At 49.8% G+C, this 21,470-nt stretch overlaps 1 protein-coding gene across 9 annotated transcripts; it reads left to right on the forward strand.

Moving 5' to 3' along the window:
* Positions 1-914: 914 nt before the first annotated feature.
* LOC115527406 (synaptotagmin-15-like) lies at positions 915-20,401 on the forward strand. Of its 9 annotated transcripts, XR_003972922.1 has the most exons (10): positions 929-968; positions 1,887-2,082; positions 2,580-2,722; positions 3,923-4,209; positions 5,734-5,904; positions 6,530-6,650; positions 7,465-7,767; positions 8,173-8,511; positions 10,341-10,514; positions 20,373-20,396. XR_003972922.1 is itself a non-coding variant. In XM_032595217.1 (8 exons), exons 2-8 carry the CDS (start codon positions 1,985-1,987, stop codon positions 8,313-8,315), a joined length of 1,266 nt encoding a protein of 421 aa, XP_032451108.1. In that variant the 5' UTR covers positions 915-968; positions 1,184-1,984; the 3' UTR covers positions 8,316-9,633. The 9 variants fall into 9 exon arrangements, 6 of the variants coding, with proteins under 6 accessions (XP_032451108.1, XP_030190860.1, XP_030190862.1 ...); XR_003972924.1 differs by lacking the exon at positions 10,341-10,514 and having other exon boundaries at positions 20,373-20,401; XR_003972921.1 differs by lacking the exon at positions 20,373-20,396 and having other exon boundaries at positions 10,341-11,207.
* The last annotated feature ends 1,069 nt before the right edge of the window (positions 20,402-21,470 follow it).

Here is a 21,470-nt window from a genome sequence, read left to right on the forward strand (position 1 = left end):
GGGCTGCGGGTGTCCAGGGGATCCAGGCGACGCCACCCTGAGTCAGATAATCACCATAGCGGTGGCTGGCACGCGCTGTGCACCACCCACTCCCCCCCCCCCGCCCCGCGCACCGTGGGGCCAAGTCACCTCCGTTCTAAGCCGTGTCCATTACATACTTTAACCCCAGAGGGATTACTATCACTAACCCAATTGAGGACAGGGAGCCCAGAGCGCTGAAGGAAATTGTCCCCAGTGTCACAACTGGCTAGTGGGGAGCCGGGGTAGGAACCCAGGTGGTCCCGCTGCAGAACCCGGGCTGTCCAACGCCTCATTACTTTGTGTGCTGCCAGGGCGGACCCGTGAATTTCAGCCCCGCACCCCTCGCCCCCCGCGGTCAGGCAGGCGGCGCGGGGGCCCGGGACCGCGCGCGGAGAGTCCAACCTGGAAGCCCGGCAGGCCTCGGGAACAGGAATGGGCGCAGGCCCGGGGTCGGGGGGGGGGGGGGGGGGGGGGGATAGGGGGGGAGCCGGGGAGGGGGCGGGGGGCGCAGCCACAGCCTGCAGAGGATCGCGGAAGATGGAGTGGCACTCCTAGACCCGCGTGTCGCGTGTCCAGGGGGCCGGGCGTGAAGGGCCAGGTGCCGAGCCCTCCCTCAGACGCTGCGGCCAAGGCGTTGGCGCTGCCCTCCCGGAGCGGGGCGCCCTCGCACCCCACCCCGCCCCAGCCGCGCAGCCCAGAGTCCTGCACTTTCCTGGCGCTCACCGGCGGCTCCCCCTTCGCCGGCGACCCGGGCCTGGCCCGGGCGGAGCTGCGGCCTCCGGGGGCGGGCTCCCTTCCCCCGCCGACTGCCGTCAGGACCCGACGAGGGACCGCCCCCGCGCCCGCCGACGGCACCGCCGCGCTTTAAAAGCCTGCCCCGCGGCGAGTGGAGGCGCGGAGACCAGTGCGCCCCAGCCCCGGCAGCCCGCCGAGCAGTGTCATGGCGGGTAAGTGCCCCTTCCCCACCCGCGCCCCCAGGGCGGCGTCGGGGGCCCTCGGCCCCCAATTCCCCCCGCCCCCCCTGCCCCGCTGGGGCGCCGCCCGCACCTGCCTGTGGCTCCTAGCGCGGGAAGAGGTGGAGAGGGAGGCCCGCTCCTCGAGGACCTTTGGGGGTCAGGAAGGTGGGGGGGAGTGTCTCCTTCTCACCACTCCCCTCGTCCAGACCCCAGAGCCCCGGAAGCCCCGTGTCCTCACGTGACCCGAAGGAGGCCCCTTCTTTGTCAAGAGGAAGGCAGCAGGCGCCTGGGAGCGAGCGTCCCAGAGAGGGCGCTGAAACGGGAGTGGATCCTGCCAGGTCCCCGCAATTGTACGGGTGCAGGCAGCAAAGGGTACTTGTGTCTCCGTTTCTCACGCCCACTGCCCTTTTCTTCATCCACACTCCCGTCGTCTCCAGCGGACTCCCCTAAGAGGGTTCATCTTGATAGAGGGTTGAACAAGGGATTGGGTTGTAGAGACAGTTACAGAATTCAAACGTGAGTTCGGCCTCTCAGCAGGTTCCAGGACCCCAAAGGATAGGGCTGGGAATGCAAACCAGGACATCACCCCTTCCTGGGCTTTCCTTACGTACATGATGCCCACACTTGGGTTTGCTCTCAAGCCTGAATAGGAGTCCAGGGAAGATAAAGGTTCTGGTAAGAGCAGATTTAATTTCTACTCAGAAGCACAAGAAAATGGTTCATTTCAGCCAGAATCTCAAGTCCAGGGCCAACTGCTTTCCAAAGGAACAGGAAGCCTGCTTCTGTGTCGCTCCTGGGGTCCAACTCAGGGCATGTGGTTGCTGCCCAGATCCTGCCCCCAGCAGGTCCGTGGTGTGAAGGGGAGTGGCTTTCTCCAGGCATCACAGTCCTAGTGGTCTTTGCCCCCAGAGCAGGTGGCCCTGGTTATCGGGGGCCTCGCTGGGGGGCTGCTGCTGCTACTGCTATTGATCTGGGTGAGCTGCTGTCTCTGGAAGAGGCTTTGTGCCATGTTCACCTATGAGGAGCTGCCAGGGACCACAGCTGCGTCCAGCACACAAGGGGACAAGCTCTGCCCACCATATGCCGCCAGGACCCAGACAAGCAGGTAAGGCAGGGTGTGGGGCCAAGCAAGCCCCTGGCCTTGCTTAGGGCCCTCCCTGTGGCATTGCCCTTGGAGTAGGGTGGGAAAGGAAAGGTCTGTTTATGGGGTGCCTCCTGTATGCGGTCATCATGCTGGGAGCGATCATGAAGAAACCCCAGAATTGTCACCACAAGCTATGAGGCAGGCATTATGAAGCTCGTTTTCCAGAATGAGCTTATTTCCTATAGGCTCAGAGGACATAAGTAACGGGTCCAGGGAACACAACCAGTAAGTGGCTGAGGCAGTGCTGGCCCCACTGGCTGCAGACAGGCAGAGGTATTGGCTGCGGGTGGGGGTGGGGGGCAGGCGGGGGCAGGTGTGGGCCCAGAAAATGGTGCTCTTGCCTCCTCCTGGCTCCTGCTGGCTTTTCCTCCCCCAGCCTCTGACACTCAACCCCTATGGGCTGTGGGAGCCACACCTTCCACCTGCCACCAACATGTCATCTTCCCGCCTCGGGACAGGCCACCAGGTGTGCCATTCGTGGTGCCCCCTTCCTTCCAAGACCGAGACTGGGTACCCCTGAACAGTGGAGAGTGGGCTCAGGTCCCACGGGACCCCTGCCCAGCCCCGGAGCTCCTGCCCCACACCTCCAGCAGCAACCTTGGTGAGTGCTCCTGCCAGAGCCTGCCTGGGGTCGGGGTCTGCTCCGGCCGGGGTGGAACCATTTGGTTTCATGGGCCTGACCCTGGAAAACAGCCTGGACCAGCAGCCTTCCAGTGATGCCCCCAATTACCAGGTCCACTTGTTCTGGGGGCAGAGACCACCAGGATTGTGGTGCCTGGGGAAAGCCCACACCACTGGCCTCCTGGGGGCAGAATTTAGGCAGCAGCCCCACCCCCTGGGTTGGACCCCAGGAGTGAAACAGAAGCACGGGTGCTGCTGGCTGGGCTCTGCTGAGTCTCAGCAGTAAAGCCATTTCCCTTGGGGTCCTAGTGCTCTGGGCAGAATCTTCTGGTTTCCCTTGGGAAGAGTGGCCCAGTGACCATTCTTTCCAGGTACTTGGGTTTACGAAATGCCTGCTGCACCCTAGCCTCTACCAGATATGGCCTCATGTGCCATTGTGGAGTAAGACATCACCCTGCCTGTTTGGGGGGAGAGATCCTCACCCCATTTTGCACATTCATAAACAGAGGTTCGGAAGGCTAACAGTGCCTTGCCCAAGGTCACAGAGGCTGTAGGCAGCAGAGGGATTGGAACCCTGGTATGAGGGTGCAGAACATTTGATGGGTTCTTTCCTAGACTGATTGGTTGGCTGATCCAGAGTTCAGAAAGGTGGGAGCTGGGTGCTCAGCTTTCTGCCCATACCTTTGCTCTGAACACCTTCCAAGATACCTTCCCAGGAACCACTCAGTTATCAGCGAGGCCCTTCTAATTTCAACAGGAATAGAAGAGGCAAAGTTTTATCACTGAGACATCCTCTGAACACCATGGACAGGGGCCAGGTCAGGTCCTGGGCACTATGAACCCCCTGCCCAACAAGCAGGCCCTGACCTAAGGGGCAGGGATTAAATGAACACTGTTCACCCTGCTGGGAGCCGCAGAGGGAAGCAGGCCTGGATATGCCCTGCCTTAGTGCTGGCAGGCTGCCTGAGGAGCTGTACTAGAGAGAGAGGTTGTGTTCAGTCTAGAGAAGGGCAAGGGGTGGATGTGGTCTGGAGAGGCCAGTGAACTGCCTACTGGAGGCTCAGCCAAGAAGAGACGAGCAGGGGGCAGGGGTAGTGAAGCCCAGAGCTTGCTGTCCCCCATGGCCCTGCCTTCCTCTGGCCTGGCAGACCACCCCGCCCCTGTGTCATTGGAAATACAGGCATGGTGGGGACCATCAACCCAGAGCTATACAAGTTCCTAGAGGACACGAGTGAGACGGACTTCCCTGAGGGTTGCCTGGGGCGGCTGTGGTTCTCCTTGGAATACCAGCAGGAAGCCGAGCGGCTGTTGGTGGGCTTGATCAAGGCGCGGAGGCTGCAAGGCCCCTCAGAGACCTGCAGCCCCCTGGTGAAGCTTCATCTGCTGCCCGACGAGCGGCACTTCCTCCAGTCCAAGACCAAACACAAGACCTCCAACCCGCAGTTTGATGAGCACTTCATCTTCCAGGTAAGGCCTCTGGTGCAGACAGGGTCTGGCCTCCTGGGAAGGAGCAGACGTCGTGCAGGTGAGCTCCAGCCTTCTGTGCTAGCCAGGGCCCTGCAGCCCCCCAAGACCCCTGATGCCACCAGCTGTGCTTTCCCCTGCCTGCCCTGTCCTGACCGCTGATGATGGGGGTAGGGCAGAGACTAGGGAGGTGAGGGGGTAGAGGGCTGGGCTCCTTCTGGCCAGGCTGCCTGGATGAGAGAACGAGAAAACACATTCTTGGAGCACCTACTGAATGCCTCGCTCTGGCCCATGGGGCTCTGGAGAAGTGCTCCAAGGCTTTGGAGCACTGTGAGGTTTCTGGCAAGGTTATCTAAAGAAGGCAGAGGGCGAGCCCCCCATGCCCCTTGGGGTGGGGGCAGGAACTTGCCTATCCCATCAGAGACCGGTGCAGGACCCTAGAGCCATCCTGCAGCAGGTGGTGCGTTTGCTGGCCTGTGGGCGGGCTGGCTCAGGGTCTGGAGGTGCGGAGGCTGTCTGGGCACTGAGCCAAGCTCACAGGTACCTGGGAGCCTGAGCAGGTGACTGGGGGCCCCTTATGGGAAACCAGCCATCAAGAGCTGCCTTGAAGCCTTGGGCAAACATTTTCAAGAGCGGACAGCAGGCTGGCTGGCAAGGTAAGGACAGTACAGGCAGCATCCAGAAGAGGGTGATTGCTGAGCCAGAGCCCTGATTCTTGCCTTCTTCTGGGCCGAGAGCTGTAGCTGAGAGGAGGGGTGGCATGGGGCCCATCTCCTGGCCTCCTGCTGGGGGCCAAGGCTGTGGGAACTCACAGGTGACCTCGCCCTTCTCGGGGCATGAAGCCTTGTGACATGAAGGCATGTAGCCTTGCTGACTGGCCTGGCCACATGTCACGCTCACAAACTGATTTTTGTTTAACCATCACTCTCCTGCCCCGTCCCAACTTGATTCTGCCTCTTTGTGCTTTAATGGGGGAGGGGAAGGAGAAGAGGAAGAGAAGCAAATCAGTATTAATTGACCATCTGCCAAACATCAGACCCCATGATTGCGTGGGGAACGCAAAGAGTAAGAACCACTATCCCCATTACAGATGAGGACACAGCCTCAGGGAGAGGGGTGCCCAACTCAGATGGCAGAGACGGGCAGGTTCCCTGGGCTCCGGTGTGAGACCTCCTATACATTTATGTGCAGGCAAATCACTTGGAGGTCCTGTTAAATGGTAGATTCCCTTCATGGGCCTGAGGTGGGGCCCAGGTCCTATATTTCTAGCAAAGTCCAGGCGAGTGGTGAACGCTGCTGGTCCTCAAAACACACCCTGCAAGGCAAGGCTGTGGCACACACTCCCGCTTCCCAGGGGTACTGGGCTCGCTGCTGGAAAGGGCCCCCTGAGGATGCCTGGGTTTGGGGTGTGCAGGTCCCTGGTTGAGTCACCTGTCACCAAAAGCTCCTGGGTCCAGAACAGCACGCCATCCTATCCCATCCCCTGTCTCCACACCTGACCCCAGCGCAGACCCTCATCTCCCCCAGGTGTCCAGCAAGAGCATCACTCAAAGGGTACTCAGGTTCTCCGTGTACCACGTGGACAGACAGAGGAAGCACCAGCTCCTGGGCCAGGTGTTCTTCCCCCTGAAAAACGAGACCCTGGCAGGTGACTGCCAGCGCCTCATCTGGAGAGACCTGGAGGCTGAGAGCCTGGAGGTAAAGGTCAAGGTCACCAGGCATATACCACTGTGTGTCAGACTACCGTGGGCAGGTGTGACCCAGCACCTGTCGGCCAGCGACAGCCCTCAGCCTACTGCCCACTGCCCCTACCGGTGTGACTCAGGGTTCTGGGCCTGGGCCGCAAGTGCATGGGACAAGGGGGCAGAGTGGAGCCGCTCCTGGGCAGGGAAGGGCCGCCTGAGGTTCTCTCGCCCTGGAGATCAGAGACTTGTAAAAAGTCCACACTTAAATTCCCACCCAGATCAGACAGCTGTGAAAGGTGACACCCCAAATGGTCCAACCGAGGAAAATATTTACCCTCTATCTTCCTGACCCCCGAGAGGATGGTGGCAGCTTGGAATAGGCTTTGGAATCCCCTAGACCTGGGTCTGTGTCCGAAGCTCTGCCCCTCACTACCGTGTGATCTTCAGCAAGTCCCTTCAGCTGGCCAGACCTCAGTTTCCCCATCCAAGCCCAAATGAGGGTGGGCTTAAAGGAGAAAAGTGCCACACAGTACCACTGCCTGACTGCCGGGACCAAGGAGGAAGGCACTGCCGGGAAGGCACCGTGGCTCCTCCGGCACCTGCTAACTGACCCGGGTGCCTTCCTCTCGGCTTCCCAGCCTCCCTCTGAGTTTGGAGACCTGCAGTTCTGCCTCGGCTACAACGACTGCCTGCGCCGCCTGACCGTGGTCGTGCTGCGAGCCAAGGGCCTCCAGCTCCAAGAGGACACGAGTTTTGTCAGTAAGTTCTCCTCCCCCGGGCAGGTTCTGTCCTGTGAACTTGGGGCCAGGAGCTGGAGTCTGTCCCTTGCCCCTGGCCATGCAATTCCTGCCTGTGTCTGAGCCGCCACGGGAGTGCTCACCACCCTCTGTGGACAACTGTGATGTGGGAAACCACTTCCTTAGATTGAACCCACCTTAGATTGATCCCCCCTCTACCTCTGCCCTTCTGTGAAGGACTCCAGTTCCTCCAGGGCCAGACCCCGCACCCCCTTGCCCCCAGGGAGGGTTCCCCTGCACACAAGGCATGGCGCCCGGCTGGAAGAAGAGGCATCCCGGGCCGACAGGCAGCATGGGGTGCTGCTTCCTCTAGCCCCCCAGAACCCAGCAGCTGGAGGAGCGAAGGCCCTGCTCTGGCTCAGCATAATGTCCTGCCCTTATGTGTCCCCCCCGCCACCCCCCCTAGCAAGGTGGTGGCTGTCTGCCATTTGTGTGTCTCCGCATCTGGGTCACTGTAAGCAAGTTGTCATTCAACCTTCCACTGTGGATCCAAAACCCATATGAGCCCCACTCCAAAAATTCAGCCCTCTGAAGCAGAAGGTGTTTAAGGGGCCCCAGGGAGCCTGAGCAGTCAGCAGGCAGAGAGGGCCCCCCTCCACCAAAGGGAGGGATGGGGGTGTGGTGCCAGGCCCTGGTAAACAAGGGCCAGCCGAGCCGTGGGCGCATTCAGGAGGCACAGAGGAAGGAAGAGGAAGGGAGCCCAGCGTTTCCTTGGGCGGGCGTGAGGCCATACGCTAATCAACCCTGTTTCCTCTCCTAACGCCCTCTGGCTATAGTGGCTGTGAGCAACGGGGGTCCTGGCGCCCAGGGTGGGCCGCGCCCTCCCAGCCAGACCTCCCACAGACCAGAGGCTAGACCCCGCCCGCTCCTCCCGGCAGACAGTCTGCACTGCCCCGCAGGTGTGTGTGTCAAAGTGTCTCTGATGAACCACAACAAGTTTGTCAAGTGCAAGAAGACTTCGGCTGTCCTGGGCTCCGCCAACCCCGTGTACAGCGAGACTTTCAGCTTCAAGGCCGACCCCGCTGAGCTGGACACTGCCAGCCTCAGCCTGACCGTGCTGCAGGGCGCCGAAGGAGAGAGTAAGGCTGCCCCCGCACCCCGGCTGGGCTGTTGGGGACACGGGCAAAGGAGGAGCGTTCAGGCAGCGTGAAGGTGATGGAAGAGGGCTTCTTTCTGGAGCGACCCCTTTCTCCCTCAGCTCTTTGGCGTGAGGCTGGCTTAAGATGTCTCATGAGGAGGGTGAGAGGCAGAGTAGGTGACCCCATAGGGCTGGCTCTCCACCTGGGCTCCCTTTTCCATCTCCGACTCCAGAGCAAAGGCAGGGTCCTTTGGGGGCTGTCAGCTCATGCTTAGAGAGGGAGGGGGCTTGCTCCACCCTTCCAAAGGAGGAGTAAGTGAGAGAGAGAGAGAAGGCACGGGGGATGTTGCTGAAGTGATGTGGTTTCTGTGGTCCAGAGAGTGACGACGTTTTCCCTCCCCCGCAGAGAGCCATGCGCTGGGCCGGGTGGTGGTGGGCTCCTACATGTATGCCCGGGGCAAGCAGCTGGAGCACTGGAACGAGATGTTCAGCAAGCCCAAGGAGCTGGTGAAGCGCTGGCATGCCCTCTGTCGCACCACTGAGCCCTGACCGCGCCCTCGGGTCTGCGGGGGAGCCTGCTCTCCTCTCCCCTGTGGCAGCCGCAGGCCTGGATGCTCCAGCCAGCATCTTGCTGGGCCGGGCCGGCCGGAGCCAGGGCACTGTGAGTGCCACCACGCAGGAGAGAAGGGACGAGGGAGCCCCAGCCAGCTTGGCGGCGTGGCTGGCTGCCACCCGCTAGCCTCAGGTACCCTCCCGACTCACTCCATCCTCCTCTCCCCGTGGGGCTGCCTGGGCTCCGAATCCCAGGCACCACAGTCCCGATTTGGACCGGAATCTCAGGCATTCAGAAGAAATACTCTATTCAGCGATAGCAGAGCTGTGTGTGCTCACTGGAAACTTAGGCTCCACCATCCCAGAAAGCTGATGGCATGTTGATGCTAAACCTATATGGGCTCTGGTTTCCCTGCCTCCCGTTTAGCAGAGAACACAGACTGCGCCGGGGGAATAATGGGGTGCAGGGGGCGCCCAAAGCACTGATTTCAGTTGGTCCACAATAAATAGCACAGTCTGAAAGTTGGATTGGGCAGTTCAGTGTGGAACAGCCCCAGGATTCCTGGGCAGCACGGCGTGCCCACAGCTCAGGAGAAAAAGCTCTCAGGGATCAAGACTCGCTGGCTTTAGGACCTGGGAAATAACATTGGGAACAGCCCACCCAGGTAACAAGTGGCGGACGTGTTCTCGGTATCCTGTCCCTGTGCCAGGGAGAAGGCCTTCACCTGTGTTAGGGCCCTCCCAGAGCTGGGTCAGACCCTGGCCCACATCATGCCACATCTTGCCCATAATCCAAGCCTCACGCCCCTGGTCTTACAGGTGTTCTAGTGGCTTCTGTGGTCTCCCTGGTTGACAGCATTCAGCTCCTTGGGGCTCTCAGTTTAGGCAGGAAATGGTGAAAGCATGCGGTCAAAAGTGTAGCCCGCAGGGCTGAGAGCTTTTCCCATAAACCTAAGTGATTTCATTATGGGGACTGTGTTGTGGCAGGTGTCTGTGTGAAGTTCATTAAAATGGAAGTCCCCACAAACCACAGTCATCCGATCCCCGTGAAGTTGTACTCAAGGTAATGAGCAGCCATCGCGTCTGTCTCTGTTAACAGGCAACCTGCATTTTCACCCAAATGCTGTTGAACTTGCGGGGTCAACACACCGTATTGTGAAAATGGAACAAACTTTAAACCCGTGTTGTCTCTTTTCTTATGCAGTGAAGCAACTTCAGCAAAAGAAAGTAGCCATCATTATTCTCTGTTTGTGCCTCTTTAACTTCGCTTCCCATCTGATCTCTGTCAATGCATAAAGACTCACTTTACCTGGCAGTGGTCCAAACAGAATATCTTGTTTACTTTTTCTCATTTATTGTACACACACATTCCAACAAAGCCCACACTCCTGTAATTTCTTTGTTTTTAGTTTTTTTTTTATGTTTTATTTTATTTTTGAGACAGTACAAGTGGGGGAGGCTCAGAGAGAGGGGGACAAAGGATCTGAAGTGGGCTCTACACTGACTGCAGGACTGCAGCAAGCCGGATGTGGGGCTGGAACTCAGGAACTGCGAGATCATGGCCTGAGCTGAAGTTAGATGCTCAACTGACTGAGCCACCCAGGCGCCCCTCCAGTAATTTCTAATAACATCATAGCACACACGTGATAGGGGTTCTCTATATGTTTGGATAGCAGGCTACTAAACTGGGACTATTTCCATTTCACCTGGGGTCCTGAGACAAGAGGTGCCAGCCACCCTACCTTTCAAGGTGATGTTCACGCCTATCAGTGGCCTTTCCAGGGCCACTTGGAAAAGTTGTTAAGTATCCCCTTTGCAGGACAGAGTGAACTGGTGCAACTGACTCACAACTGAACATTCTCAATGGCAAGAGATTGGCAGGCTCTCTGGTCTGATGGGGAAGAAGAAGGGATTGCTGTATTGGGCTGGAATGTCTACAGACATGGTCAGGGCAAAAAACACACAAGTGCTTCCACTGGACGAGCGAGAGGTGACCTGAGTTGTCTCAATCCTGTCCTCCAGGTGATCCCTGCAGAATGAAGAAGGCCTTTGCATTTCCACAAAGCATTGTAGAATCAGCTTGTCAGTTTCCACACCAAAGAAATGCTAGAGTTTGACTGATCTCCATAGAGTATACAGACCAGTTTGGGACCATTTTTTATCCCTACAATACTGAATCTTCAATCCATTAACATGGTATATCCCTCCGTTTCTTTTGGTCTTTTGCAAGTTTTCTTAAAACCATTTTGTGGTTTTCGGGAAAGTATTTTTGTGCATCTTTCACTAGATTCTTAGATGTTTTATATTTATGTTTGCTGGTATGTAGAGATTCTATTAACTTTAGTATGTGGACTGTTTCTATTGAGTGGTCTTACTAAAATAACTTAAATTGTAATACTTGGTAGATTCTTTGTATTTTCTTTGCATATAGCTATGACCTCTGCAAACGACAGTTGTGTTTCTTCCTTCACAATCGTTATGGCTTCTTTATCTCGTCAAACTGCAGTGATTGGGCAACTGGGCAAGAAAAAGAAACAAAACCAACCAGATTGTAAAGGAAGAAGTAAAACTATATTTGCAGATGACATGGTTTTGTCTATAGGGAATGCTAAGGAATTGTCAAAAACTGTTAGAGCTAATAAACGAGCTCAGCAAGGTTACAGGGTACAAGATGGAAACCCAAATTGCACTGGCTGGGACCTCCAGAGAGTGCTGGCTGCCAGTAGGGAGAGCATGCAGGTAGCCTTCTTAGTCTTAGGGGGGGAAGCTTTCAATATTCACTACTACGTGGAATATTTGCTATTGGGCCTTTAACCTACTCATGATTATGTGTTCTCAATTTGTTAAGTTTTTTTTATGGGGCACCTGAGTGGCTCAGTCGGTTAAGCATCTGACTCTTGATCTTGGCTCAGGTCATGATCTCATGGTTCATGGGATTGAGCCCTTGTCAGGCTCTGTGCACTGAGCTTGGAGCCTGCTTAGGATTCTCTCTCTCCCTCTGCTCCTCCCCCGTGATCTGTCTCTCAAAATAAATAAATAAATAAAAATGTTTTTAAGTTTTTTTTTATCATAGCATTGTTTTATCAAATACTTTCTCTGCGTCTTTTCAGTTAATCATATTTTTCTCCTTTTTTTTAATGTGATGAATTGTACTGATTTCTGAATGTCAAACCAGGGGCACCTCGGTGGCTCAGCTGGTTAAGCAACCAACTTCAGCTCAGGTCACAATCTCGTGGTCCATGAGTTTGAGCCCCAAGTCAGGCTCTGTAATGATAGCTCAGAGCCTGGAGCCTGCTTCAGGTTCTGTGTCTCCCTCTCTTTCTCTCTCTCTGCCCCTCCCCTCCTTGCACTGTGTCTTTCTCTCTCTCTCTCTCAAAAATAAACATTAAAAAAAATTGAATTTCAAACCAAACTTACATTCTTGTAATAGAAGCCAGTGGTGTTTGTGTTCCTCTGTCTGTCTGTATGTCTGTGTGGACACACACACACACACACACACACACACACACACGGTAGTACTTGGACTTATTTCTTTAAAATCTAGATTTATTTGCTATTATGTTTTTAATTACTTTTTAATATCCTTACATACCAACATCATTTTTTAAATTATTTTTGTTAGGACTTTACATTTTTAGAGCAGTTTTAGGTTCACAGCAAAATTGAGGGGAAAATACAGAGTTTTTTTTCATACACATCCATAGCATCCTCCCATTATAACCATCCCTCACTAGAGTGGTACCTTTGTTACAACTGATGAACTTATATTGATACATCATAATCACCTAAGAAACACAGTTCACATCACGGTTTACTCTTGATGATGCACATTCTATGGGTACGGACAATGTCTGGTGACATGTTATTACATTTTTAAGTGTTCTTGCAGTTATGTTCATAAGAGATTTTTCTATAATTTTTTTTATTGCAATGTCCTCGCGCTTGAAACAAATCTGTATTCTGTGTGAGCAGGTGTCCTGTGTTATTCTTAGGTCAAGTTTATGAATCAGATTGGTCAAATCATCTATTTTTACTGATTTGGGGGGAGGAAGGTGTATTTTCTATTCATTATTGAGAGAGGTTAAAGTCTCCCACTGTGATTGTGGATTTGTTTGTTTCTTCTTTTAGTTTTATCAATTTTTGTTTTGTATATTTTGAGGCTGTGTTATTAGGCTCATATTCATTTTCAGTTGTTTTTTTCTGGTGGATTAGGCCATGTATTATTGTGAAACAGCTCTAACACTAAAATGGCATAACTTTTCCATTTTTCCCCATATTTTTCAACTTTCTTATGTTCTCATAATTATCTCTTGAATATAATCAAGTCTATCAACCTCTGTCTTTTGTGTTTTTAGCTCATTTACATGTAATTACTGCTATTTATTCCCACTTGTCCTGTTTTGTTTTCTCTCCTTTGTTGCCTTCTTTTGTATTAATTCATATTGTAACTGCATTTTTTTTAATCTTAAAGTTTATTTACATATTTTGATGGGGGAGGGCCAGAGTGAGAGAGAGAGAGAGAGAGAGAGAGAGAGAGAGAATCCCAAACAGGCTCCTCACTGTCAGCACAGAGCCCAATGCGGGGCTCAATCTCATGAACCATGAGATCATGACCTGAGCCAAAATCAAGAGTTGGACACTTAACCCACTGAGCCACCCAGGTGCTCCTGCATTAGTTCATTTTTTTAATCCTGCCACTTCCCATCTGTATGTCGCTACTTACACAGTTCATTATTCCTTTAGTGGTTCCCCTAGAGATTACAACTTATATCTATTGTATATTATAGTCTAAGACAAATCTTACTTTTTAATCACTTCCCAGACAATGTTCTGATCTTAGAAAACTCAATCTCTATTTCCCCGTTTTTTAATGGTATTGATATGATTCATTTTAATTCCACATATATTTTACACCTAGCAAGACATTACTATTATTGCTATGTTCAGTCAATATTCATTTATATTGACCCACATAGTTGTTCTTCCTTTTGCTTTTTATTCTTTCCTATATTTCTGGGATTCTACCCGAGATCATTTTCCTCCTACTTAAAGATTTCTTTTTAGTATTTCTTTTTGTGCAGATCTGCTCACAGCAAATTTTCTTAGTTTTGAATAGAAATGTCTATTTCAAATTCATTTTTAAAGGATTTTTTGTGGAAGTAGAATTCTAGGCTGACATTGTCTTTCTGTCAGCAGTTTAAAAATGGTATGCATTGTCTTCTTGCTTCCATCGTTTCTATTGACAAGTGAGTTACCAGTGCTATTGTTTCTCCTCTGAAACTAATGTATCTCCCTCTCCTCCCCACCCTTGGCTGTTTTTAATATTTTCTGTTGCTGGTTTTCAGCAGCTTGAGTCTGGTGTGCCTACAAGCAATTTTCTTTTTATTTACCCACCTTGGGAGTAATAAAGCTTCATCGGTTTTGGAAAATTCTCATCCCATATTTCTTCAAATATGATTTTTTTATTAAATTTTTTTTCAACATTTATTTATTTATTTATTTTGGGACAGAGAGAGACAGAGCATGAACGGGGGAGGGGCAGAGAGAGAGGGAGACACAGAATCGGAAACAGGCTCCAGGCTCTGAGCCATCAGCCCAGAGCCTGACGCGGGGCTCGAACTCACGGACCGCGAGATCGTGACCTGGCTGAAGTCGGACGCTTAACCGACTGCGCCACCCAGGCACCCCATCTTCAAATATGATTTCTGCCCCATTCTTCCCCTCCTCTTCTTCTGAGACTCCAATTACACACATATTAGATCTTTCTGTCAGTTCCCACAGGACTCCTATGCACTCTGCTGTATTTTCCATTCTCTTTATGTCTCTGCTTCAGCTTAGAGTTTTTATACTGCCCTCCTACATTTCAATAAATTTTGTTCCACTAAGTCTAATTGTAGTTAACCTATATGCTGAGTACTTAATTTCTATTACTGCACTTTTTTAGTTCTAAATTTCCATTTGATACTTTGTAATAATTCCAGTTCTTTGATGAAAGTCTCTATTTTGTCAGTCACACCAATATCTGTGTCATTAGTGGGCCAGTTTTATTGTGTATGTTTTCTCCCTTTATTCCTGTTACTTGGTATGCCTGACAATATACTGTCAAATACTGACCATTATGAGAAATTATAGTAGCCCCAGGAGACATTATTCCTCCAGAGAGGGTTTACTATATCCTCTGGCCGCCAGAATGGGGAGAGGTCACCTTAATCCAGTCCTGTAATGAACTCACTGGAGTCTGGGTTACAGTTTTTGTAAGGCTCTATCACCACCTTTGGTTTTCCCACATTTCTAGAGGGTAGTCTTCCAAGGGTACTATTTGGATCGCTAAAGGAGACTCTGTTGTGTTCAGTGGGCCCCTCTTCCTTGGTGGGTCCTGAACTCTAGTTTTTATCTCCTTAGTATCATGCTATTTTCAGGGAAGGAAGGAAGGAAGGAAGGAAGGAAGGAAGGAAGGAAGGAAGGAAGAAGGGAGGAAGGGAGGGAGGGAGGGAGGGAGGGAGGAAGGCAGGGGAAAGAAAAGAAAGAAAGAGAACAAAAAGAAAGAGAAGAAAAGAGAAAAGAAAAGAAAAGAGAAAAAAGAAAAGAAAGGAAAAGAGAAAAAAGAAAAGAAAAGAAAAAAGAACAACAGGAAAGGAAAGGGGAAGGGGAAGGGGAAGGGGAAGGGGAAAGGGAAGGGAAAGGAAAGAAAAGGAAAGGACCTGACATCTTTCATAGGCTTTCTGCATAAATTAATTCACAGCTTCATAATTCAGCAAATGCCTCAAAGTGGAAAACCGTTAAGTGTCAGAATTACTTTTCTACCTCCTTTCTATTCAACATCTTGGCCCCTTCTGTCCTAGCTGCATTGGCGACCCCAATCTCCAATTTCTTGTCTCTCCAGCTCCAGACACTCAGCTGCCTTTTCTGTCTCATAGCCACAGCTCTCTGGCCAAATGCTCAGCCTCTTAACAGGAATCAGCACGTTTCCTGAAGGAAAAAGTGGATCACAGAATGTCAGCTCACCTCCTTGTGTTTTCCTTCTTATGAGATCATGGCCTGTCAAATGCTTGTCAACTTAGCAGCTCCCCGGTAACTAACAAGAGGTTTTCTGTATTTTATTCAGCTTTTCTAGGGGTTCTTGCCATGAACATCATTCTGTCTCAAGCAGAAAAGTAATTTTTTCCCTCAGAATTCCCAGAAAATGAATGTTCTTCAAAGACTGATTTTATACAGGGAATTTCATTACACAATTCATGGGAAGGCTGGTGTAGCTAAAAGGAGAGAAGCTGCTTGTATCAGTTAGCTGTTTTTGCAGTAATGGTGCATAACAAACAATCACAACATCTCAATGGTTTGTACAGGGAACTTGATTACACAGTTCCTGGGATGGCTGGCAAAGCCAAAAGGAGAAACACCACTTATGTCCTCTGTTTCTGCAGTAATGGCACATAACAAACAATCATGACATCTCAGTGTTGTACTAGAATGAGCATTTACTTCTCATCCATCTATGGCCAGCTGAGTGTGAGCCAATCTAGCTTAGGCAACTCACTTTCAAACAATAGGTCTGCCTGGCTCCAGGTCCTCACCCAGGCCTGCTCTGTGTTTGTTCATTCTGAGCACAAGTCCAAGGGGCAGCAGCTACCCAGGAGAGGGTTCTTTTCCTGGAGAAGGCAGAAGGGCAAACGCATCTCTACCTTCTGCTTGTGTTGTTACTTAATATCTTGTTGGCTGAGGCATGTTCAAAAGTTCAAAATCAAAGGGCAGGGAGGCAAACTATGCCTTTTTATGAGAGGAACTGTAAGCAACATAGCCTTGGACATAGCTGCCAAGAGGGGTCAAGAATTGGGGTGATAATTCAATGCACTTTGCTGATATGTTCTAGCAGTGGGGAACTCCAGGGGCCTGTGCTTGGCTGCACAGGTGCTCTCGGTGAAGGCGAGAACCTCAGATCCTCTATTTCGGCCGCTGTTGCCCACTCACTATCCTGTAGTGATGAGTGACGAGAATTTGCACAGCCATCTGCCAGTTACATTTTTTCTGATTTTTCACTGTAGCATTTTTTGCCCAAATTATTGCAGGAGCTTGGAGCATCTTGCTGGCCTAAGTTTCAGAGTCAAAGGAAGAAAAGGATGATTTTTACCCTCTTTCTGCTTTGTCTCTCTTTTTTTTTAACGTTTATTTTTGAGACAGAGAGAGACAGAGCATGAACGGGGGAGGGTCAGAGACAGAGAGGGAGACACAGAATCTGAAGCAGGCTCCAGGCTCTGAGCTGTCAGCACAGAGCCTGACGCAGGGCTTGAACTCACGAACCACAAGATCATGACCTGAGCCGAAGTCAGACGCTTAACCGACTGAGCCACCCAGGTGCCCGTTTCTTGTCTCACCCAATTATCTCACGTTTGGCAAACTCAACCTGGAACACTGTTCATAAGAGTGTCTGGGAAGTATAATTTCCAGACAATGTAATGAAGACCTTTAAAGGGGTTGGGGGTGGTGCTGTGTGCCATCCCACACTCTGGGGCAAACCTGGGTCAAGGGGACCTTAGGTGAGGGATCCACAGGGCAAGGAGGCTCTTGAAGTCCCCACGTGAGTACTGCAGCTCATAACCGTACCAGTCACGGAGAACCTCTCCTGCCCCTTCAGTGGCCTCCTGGCCGTGCCCCTTCCCTGCCCCTGCTAGGACAGCCAGGAGCCTCTGTTAGTAGGTTGGGGAAGGTGTGAAAGCACAAGATGGAGAAACAGGAAAACAGTGCTACCTGCCCATTTCCTGTGGCAGCCTCCTGCAGGCAGGAGCCAGGGTGAGGGGAGGAGGGAAGGGGAAGCTCAAACTTTAAATGAAGTTGGGAATTCAGACGACATGAGATTGGGCATTTTAAGCGCTGAACACAGCCTGTTTGGTTTTTTTTAAGTAGAAGTTACAGGAAAAATTTATTGTTATCTAAGAGTGATCAAAAAAGTCATGGGCCTCACCCCAGATTTTTATCCAAAGGGCAGGGAGAAGCTACCTGCCGAGCAGGTTCGAATGGGTCACTGGGGAAAAAACAAAAAAAGGATGAAGTGGTTTGCAGATTACATCCCATAGTTTCAACATAATGGATATAAATAAATAAATAAATACCTAAATAAACTTTAAAAACAAGGATAAATGCAAGCATCAGGGAGGGGTTGCCATTTCTCAGGGCCCTATAGCCAGGAAGTGGTGAAGCTGGTATTTCTGTTAGATTCCAGTTGTCTGAAATGGTGTCACTGTTACACACTGCCAGAGAGACCCCAAAAAAGACCCAGGCAACACAAAGTGCCATCAAGTCCCACCGCCTGGGACGTGTTAAAGGACCTTTGTGTGCCTACTAGATAAGCCGTTTCTGTTTGTGCACCTTTAGCTGCTAGTGAAGCTGTGCATTTCTCCACCTTTCCTTTTTCTCCCTTTCCTCTTCCTCCCCTCCCCCCCTTTCTCTCCTCTCTTCCTCTCTTCTCTCTCCTTCCTTCCTCCTTTCTTCCCTCTCCCCCCTCCTTCCCTTCCATTTGTGTAAATTATGTGCTCATCTCCACTAATGTAAACTATAATCCTGCAAGTGACCAGATTTGATTCTTGTCTTCCCTCTGTTTCGATAACATGCTCTTACCAGTTTGCTGGTTAACTAACCTGATGAGACAAATTTCCAGAAGGTGGAGAGAGGGCTGAAGCTCTGGTTTCGAGGTCAGGAGGGTCATGGGAACATGATTGACAGGCCAGACATGGGTTCAATGTGGCCTAAGGACCGCGAGCTCGGGCCGTGTGGCAGGCGCAGAGCGCCATCCAGTGTCCTCACACCCTTATCGTGACTGATGTACAGCTACTAGAACTAGCAAGAAAAGCGCTTGCCTCCCGCAGTGTGCCTCTCGCGCCCTCTACTGTTCAGCAGCGTACTCATTGCAGAGCATGTATTAAGTAAGGATGGATGTGGAGTGATTAGGAAATTGGTAACTGGTAAACCAGCCTCCCCAGAATCTTCCCTTGTGCCCCCGCCCAAACACACTTCTCCCGCCCCACCAAAATAACCACTAACTTAGTTTTTGTGGAAATCACTTCTTTGCTTTTACTACCTGACTACGCAGCCTTAAATGCTCCAGGTTTTTTTGTTTTGTTTTGTTTTGTTACAGAATTTATATAAGGAATTGGAAAGGACGCATTCTTTTGTATTTGGCTTCTTTCGCTCCACATTATGTTTTGAATTCATTATGTATTTGGTGGGGGGGGCATAAAATCAGAAGTAGAGTTGCCGGATCATAGGGTTTGCGTATCTTCCAATTTGGTAGATAAAGCCAGACTGTTCTCCAAAGTCAATTCACATTCTCACCAACAGTGTGAGTTTCCATCGCTCCCACATCCTTGCCAACACTTGGTATCCTTGGTATTGTCAGTCTTTTTATTTTAGTCATTCCTTTTAGTATGTAGAGGTACCTCATTGTGGATTTAATTTGTACTCTGCTGATGGCGAAGGAGGCTGGACATGTTTTATATGTTACTTTGTCATTTCGAGTCTCCTCCTTTATGAAGTGCTGACTCATGGATCTTACCTGCTTTTCTACTGGGTTGTTTGTGGTTTTCTTATTGATTTGTAGGAATTCATTTTGATTAGATGTATTGCAAATTTTTTCTCCCATTCTGGCTTTTTTTTTAATTACTAATATATTTGTGGTTGATTTCCTCCCATTTTATGGCTTTCTTTTGATAAATAGAAGTTTTTAATTTTAATGTAGTGAAATTAAACAATTTTTAAAAAATTTTTTTTTAATGTTTATTTATTTTTGAGACAGAGAGAGGCAGAGCATGAACGGGGGAGGGTCAGAGAGAGAGGGAGACACAGAATCGGAAGCAGGCTCCAGGCTCTGAGCCATCAGCCCAGAGCCTGACGCGGGGCTCGAACTCACGGACCGCGAGATCGTGACCTGAGCTGAAGTCGGACGCTTAACCGACTGAGCCACCCAGGCGCCCCTAAACAATTTTTTTTGAGAGAGAGAGAGAGAGAGAAGGGGAGGGGCAGACGGGGAGAGAGAGAGACAGAGAATCTCAAGCAGGCCCCAAGTCCAGTGCAGAGCCTGATGCAGAGCTCGATTTCACAGTCATGACATCATGACCTGAGCCAAAACTGAGAGGCAGTTGCTTAACTGACTGAGCGACCCAGGCCCCCCTTGAAGCCATCTTTTATATTGATGGTTTTTGGTCCTCTTTTTAAGAAGTCTTTCTGTAGGAGTGCTGACAATTCTGACTCCACCTCGGCCCTCCATCCTGTCCACACAATGACCTCTCTCGGGCTACGTATTCAGCCCTTTGGAGGTTAAAGTATGCCCCGACCAGAATGTGGGAAGACTTGTTCTGGTCTTCCCTGAAGTTGTTTAGAAAACTAACAGAGATAACAGTTTCTAACCACCTCCCCCCATCCCCACCCCGGCCCCTGCCTCATTCTGGCACAGATGGTGGTACGAGGTCTGTTAAGTGTTAGACCCTTTGTCCTCACCACAGTGCTCTCTGCACATCCTCTCACTCTAGAAAATTCGTGGACTAAGGTCTGGACCTTGGGGAGAATCGCTGTGCGGCTCTGATCATCACCCACCCAATTCCCGCATCAGTAAGTTACCCTGAATAAAACTGTGTAAACTGTATGGAGCTGCCTGTTTCATTTTCTGGTCTCAAAGCGCCTTCTCAGTTTAGATGATACTTTACTGTCCCTCCTCCACCTTCTAACCCTTTTCCTACCTTGAGAACATGAAGATATTCTTCTATACTATTTTCAAGAAGCTGTTATTATTTTTCCTTTCACATTTCGATATAGAATGTACGTGAAATAGATGTTTGTATAAGTTATAATTTGGGGTTCAATTTCTTTTTTTTTTCCCCCAAGGATACCAAATTATCCCGGCACCATGTATCGCAAAGACTATCCTTTTCCCCACTAGTCTGCAGTAGCACCTAGGGAATAAATCAAGCATCCATGTTATGTTTGGGTGTGTTTCTGGGCTCCTTCTGCTACATTAATGAATCTTTACCTTTATATTAATACCATCATGTCTTAATTACTCATTTTCAGTGCAGAGCCTGACGCGGGGCTCTATCCCACAAAATGTGAGGTCATGACCTGAGCCAAAACCAAGAGTCAGATGCTTAACCGACTGAGCCACCCAGACGCACCTATGGTACCATTTCCTAAGGTGATTTTTCACTTAATACACTGTACACACCAAAACCCTGGGTCTTTTTCATTGTTTTGCTTACTTTATTTTTGTTTGTTTTAGCTTTAAATTTTTTTTCCTGCCTATTCTTTTCTTAACAGCTTTATAAAGATATAATTCACAAACCATACAATTCACCCATGTAAAGTGTACAATTCAATGGTTTTTAGAATGTTTACATTCCTTTTTATTCTTCTCAACTAATTTGTAAATCAATTTATCAACTTCTATATGCCATCCCTCAGGGACTTTGGTTAATACTGAATCAACTCTGCATATCAGATCTTTTCAAACAGCAGGAATATGGTATAATGTCTCATGGATTCTTATCTCCCTTTTATTTCCTTCATGGTTTTTAAATCATTTCCTTTGAATAAATAAACGTTTCTGGCTTTATCTGTAAGCATGATTATTTTTACTATATTTAGAACTATATATTATTGTTATGTAGAGAACTATATATTATTGTTATGTAGTAGTTAAATTTTTTAAGTTCATGTTACATTTAGTTTATGTTATATGTAATTAATATATTACCAATATATTTTTGGTTGGTTTCCTAAGGTTATTTTTCTGTGTATTCATTCCAGCCATTTAAAATAGTGACATTTTAATTTGTTCAAGACTTTTTGTTTTCCAAATACGCCATGCGATTTTATGCACAGCACCATTTTCATGGTGAACACATCTCATATTTACAGATGCAGGTTAAATATTTTCCCTCTGAAGCCTTCTTGGATCTTCCATTGCAGCAACACGTCTGTATCTGCCTAGAACTCTCCTTCCATTAAGGAAAGGCTTCTTTCATCCTATGAGGTTCTAGCTCTTTCAAACCCAGTGTCCCACCCACCCCTGGTTACTGGGGGAGATTCAGAGTCCTTCCATGAAATTTGCTATGTGGATACTCACAAAAAGAAAGTCTCTCATTCTGTATTTTTTTTTTTTAACATTTATTT

Source organism: Lynx canadensis, chromosome D2 (genome assembly GCF_007474595.2).
Source record: "Lynx canadensis isolate LIC74 chromosome D2, mLynCan4.pri.v2, whole genome shotgun sequence".
NCBI lineage: Eukaryota > Metazoa > Chordata > Mammalia > Carnivora > Felidae > Lynx > Lynx canadensis.

What these genes read in the sequence shown, in the direction of transcription:
- LOC115527406 (XM_030335000.1), top strand. An exon ending in GCCAGGACCCAGACAAGCAG is followed by an intron (nt 2,083 to 2,579) that starts GTAAGGCAGGGT and finishes GCCTCGGGACAG; the next exon opens with GCCACCAGGTGTGCCATTCG. An exon ending in AGAGGACACGAGTTTTGTCA is followed by an intron (nt 6,651 to 7,464) that starts GTAAGTTCTCCT and finishes CTCTGGCTATAG; the next exon opens with TGGCTGTGAGCAACGGGGGT.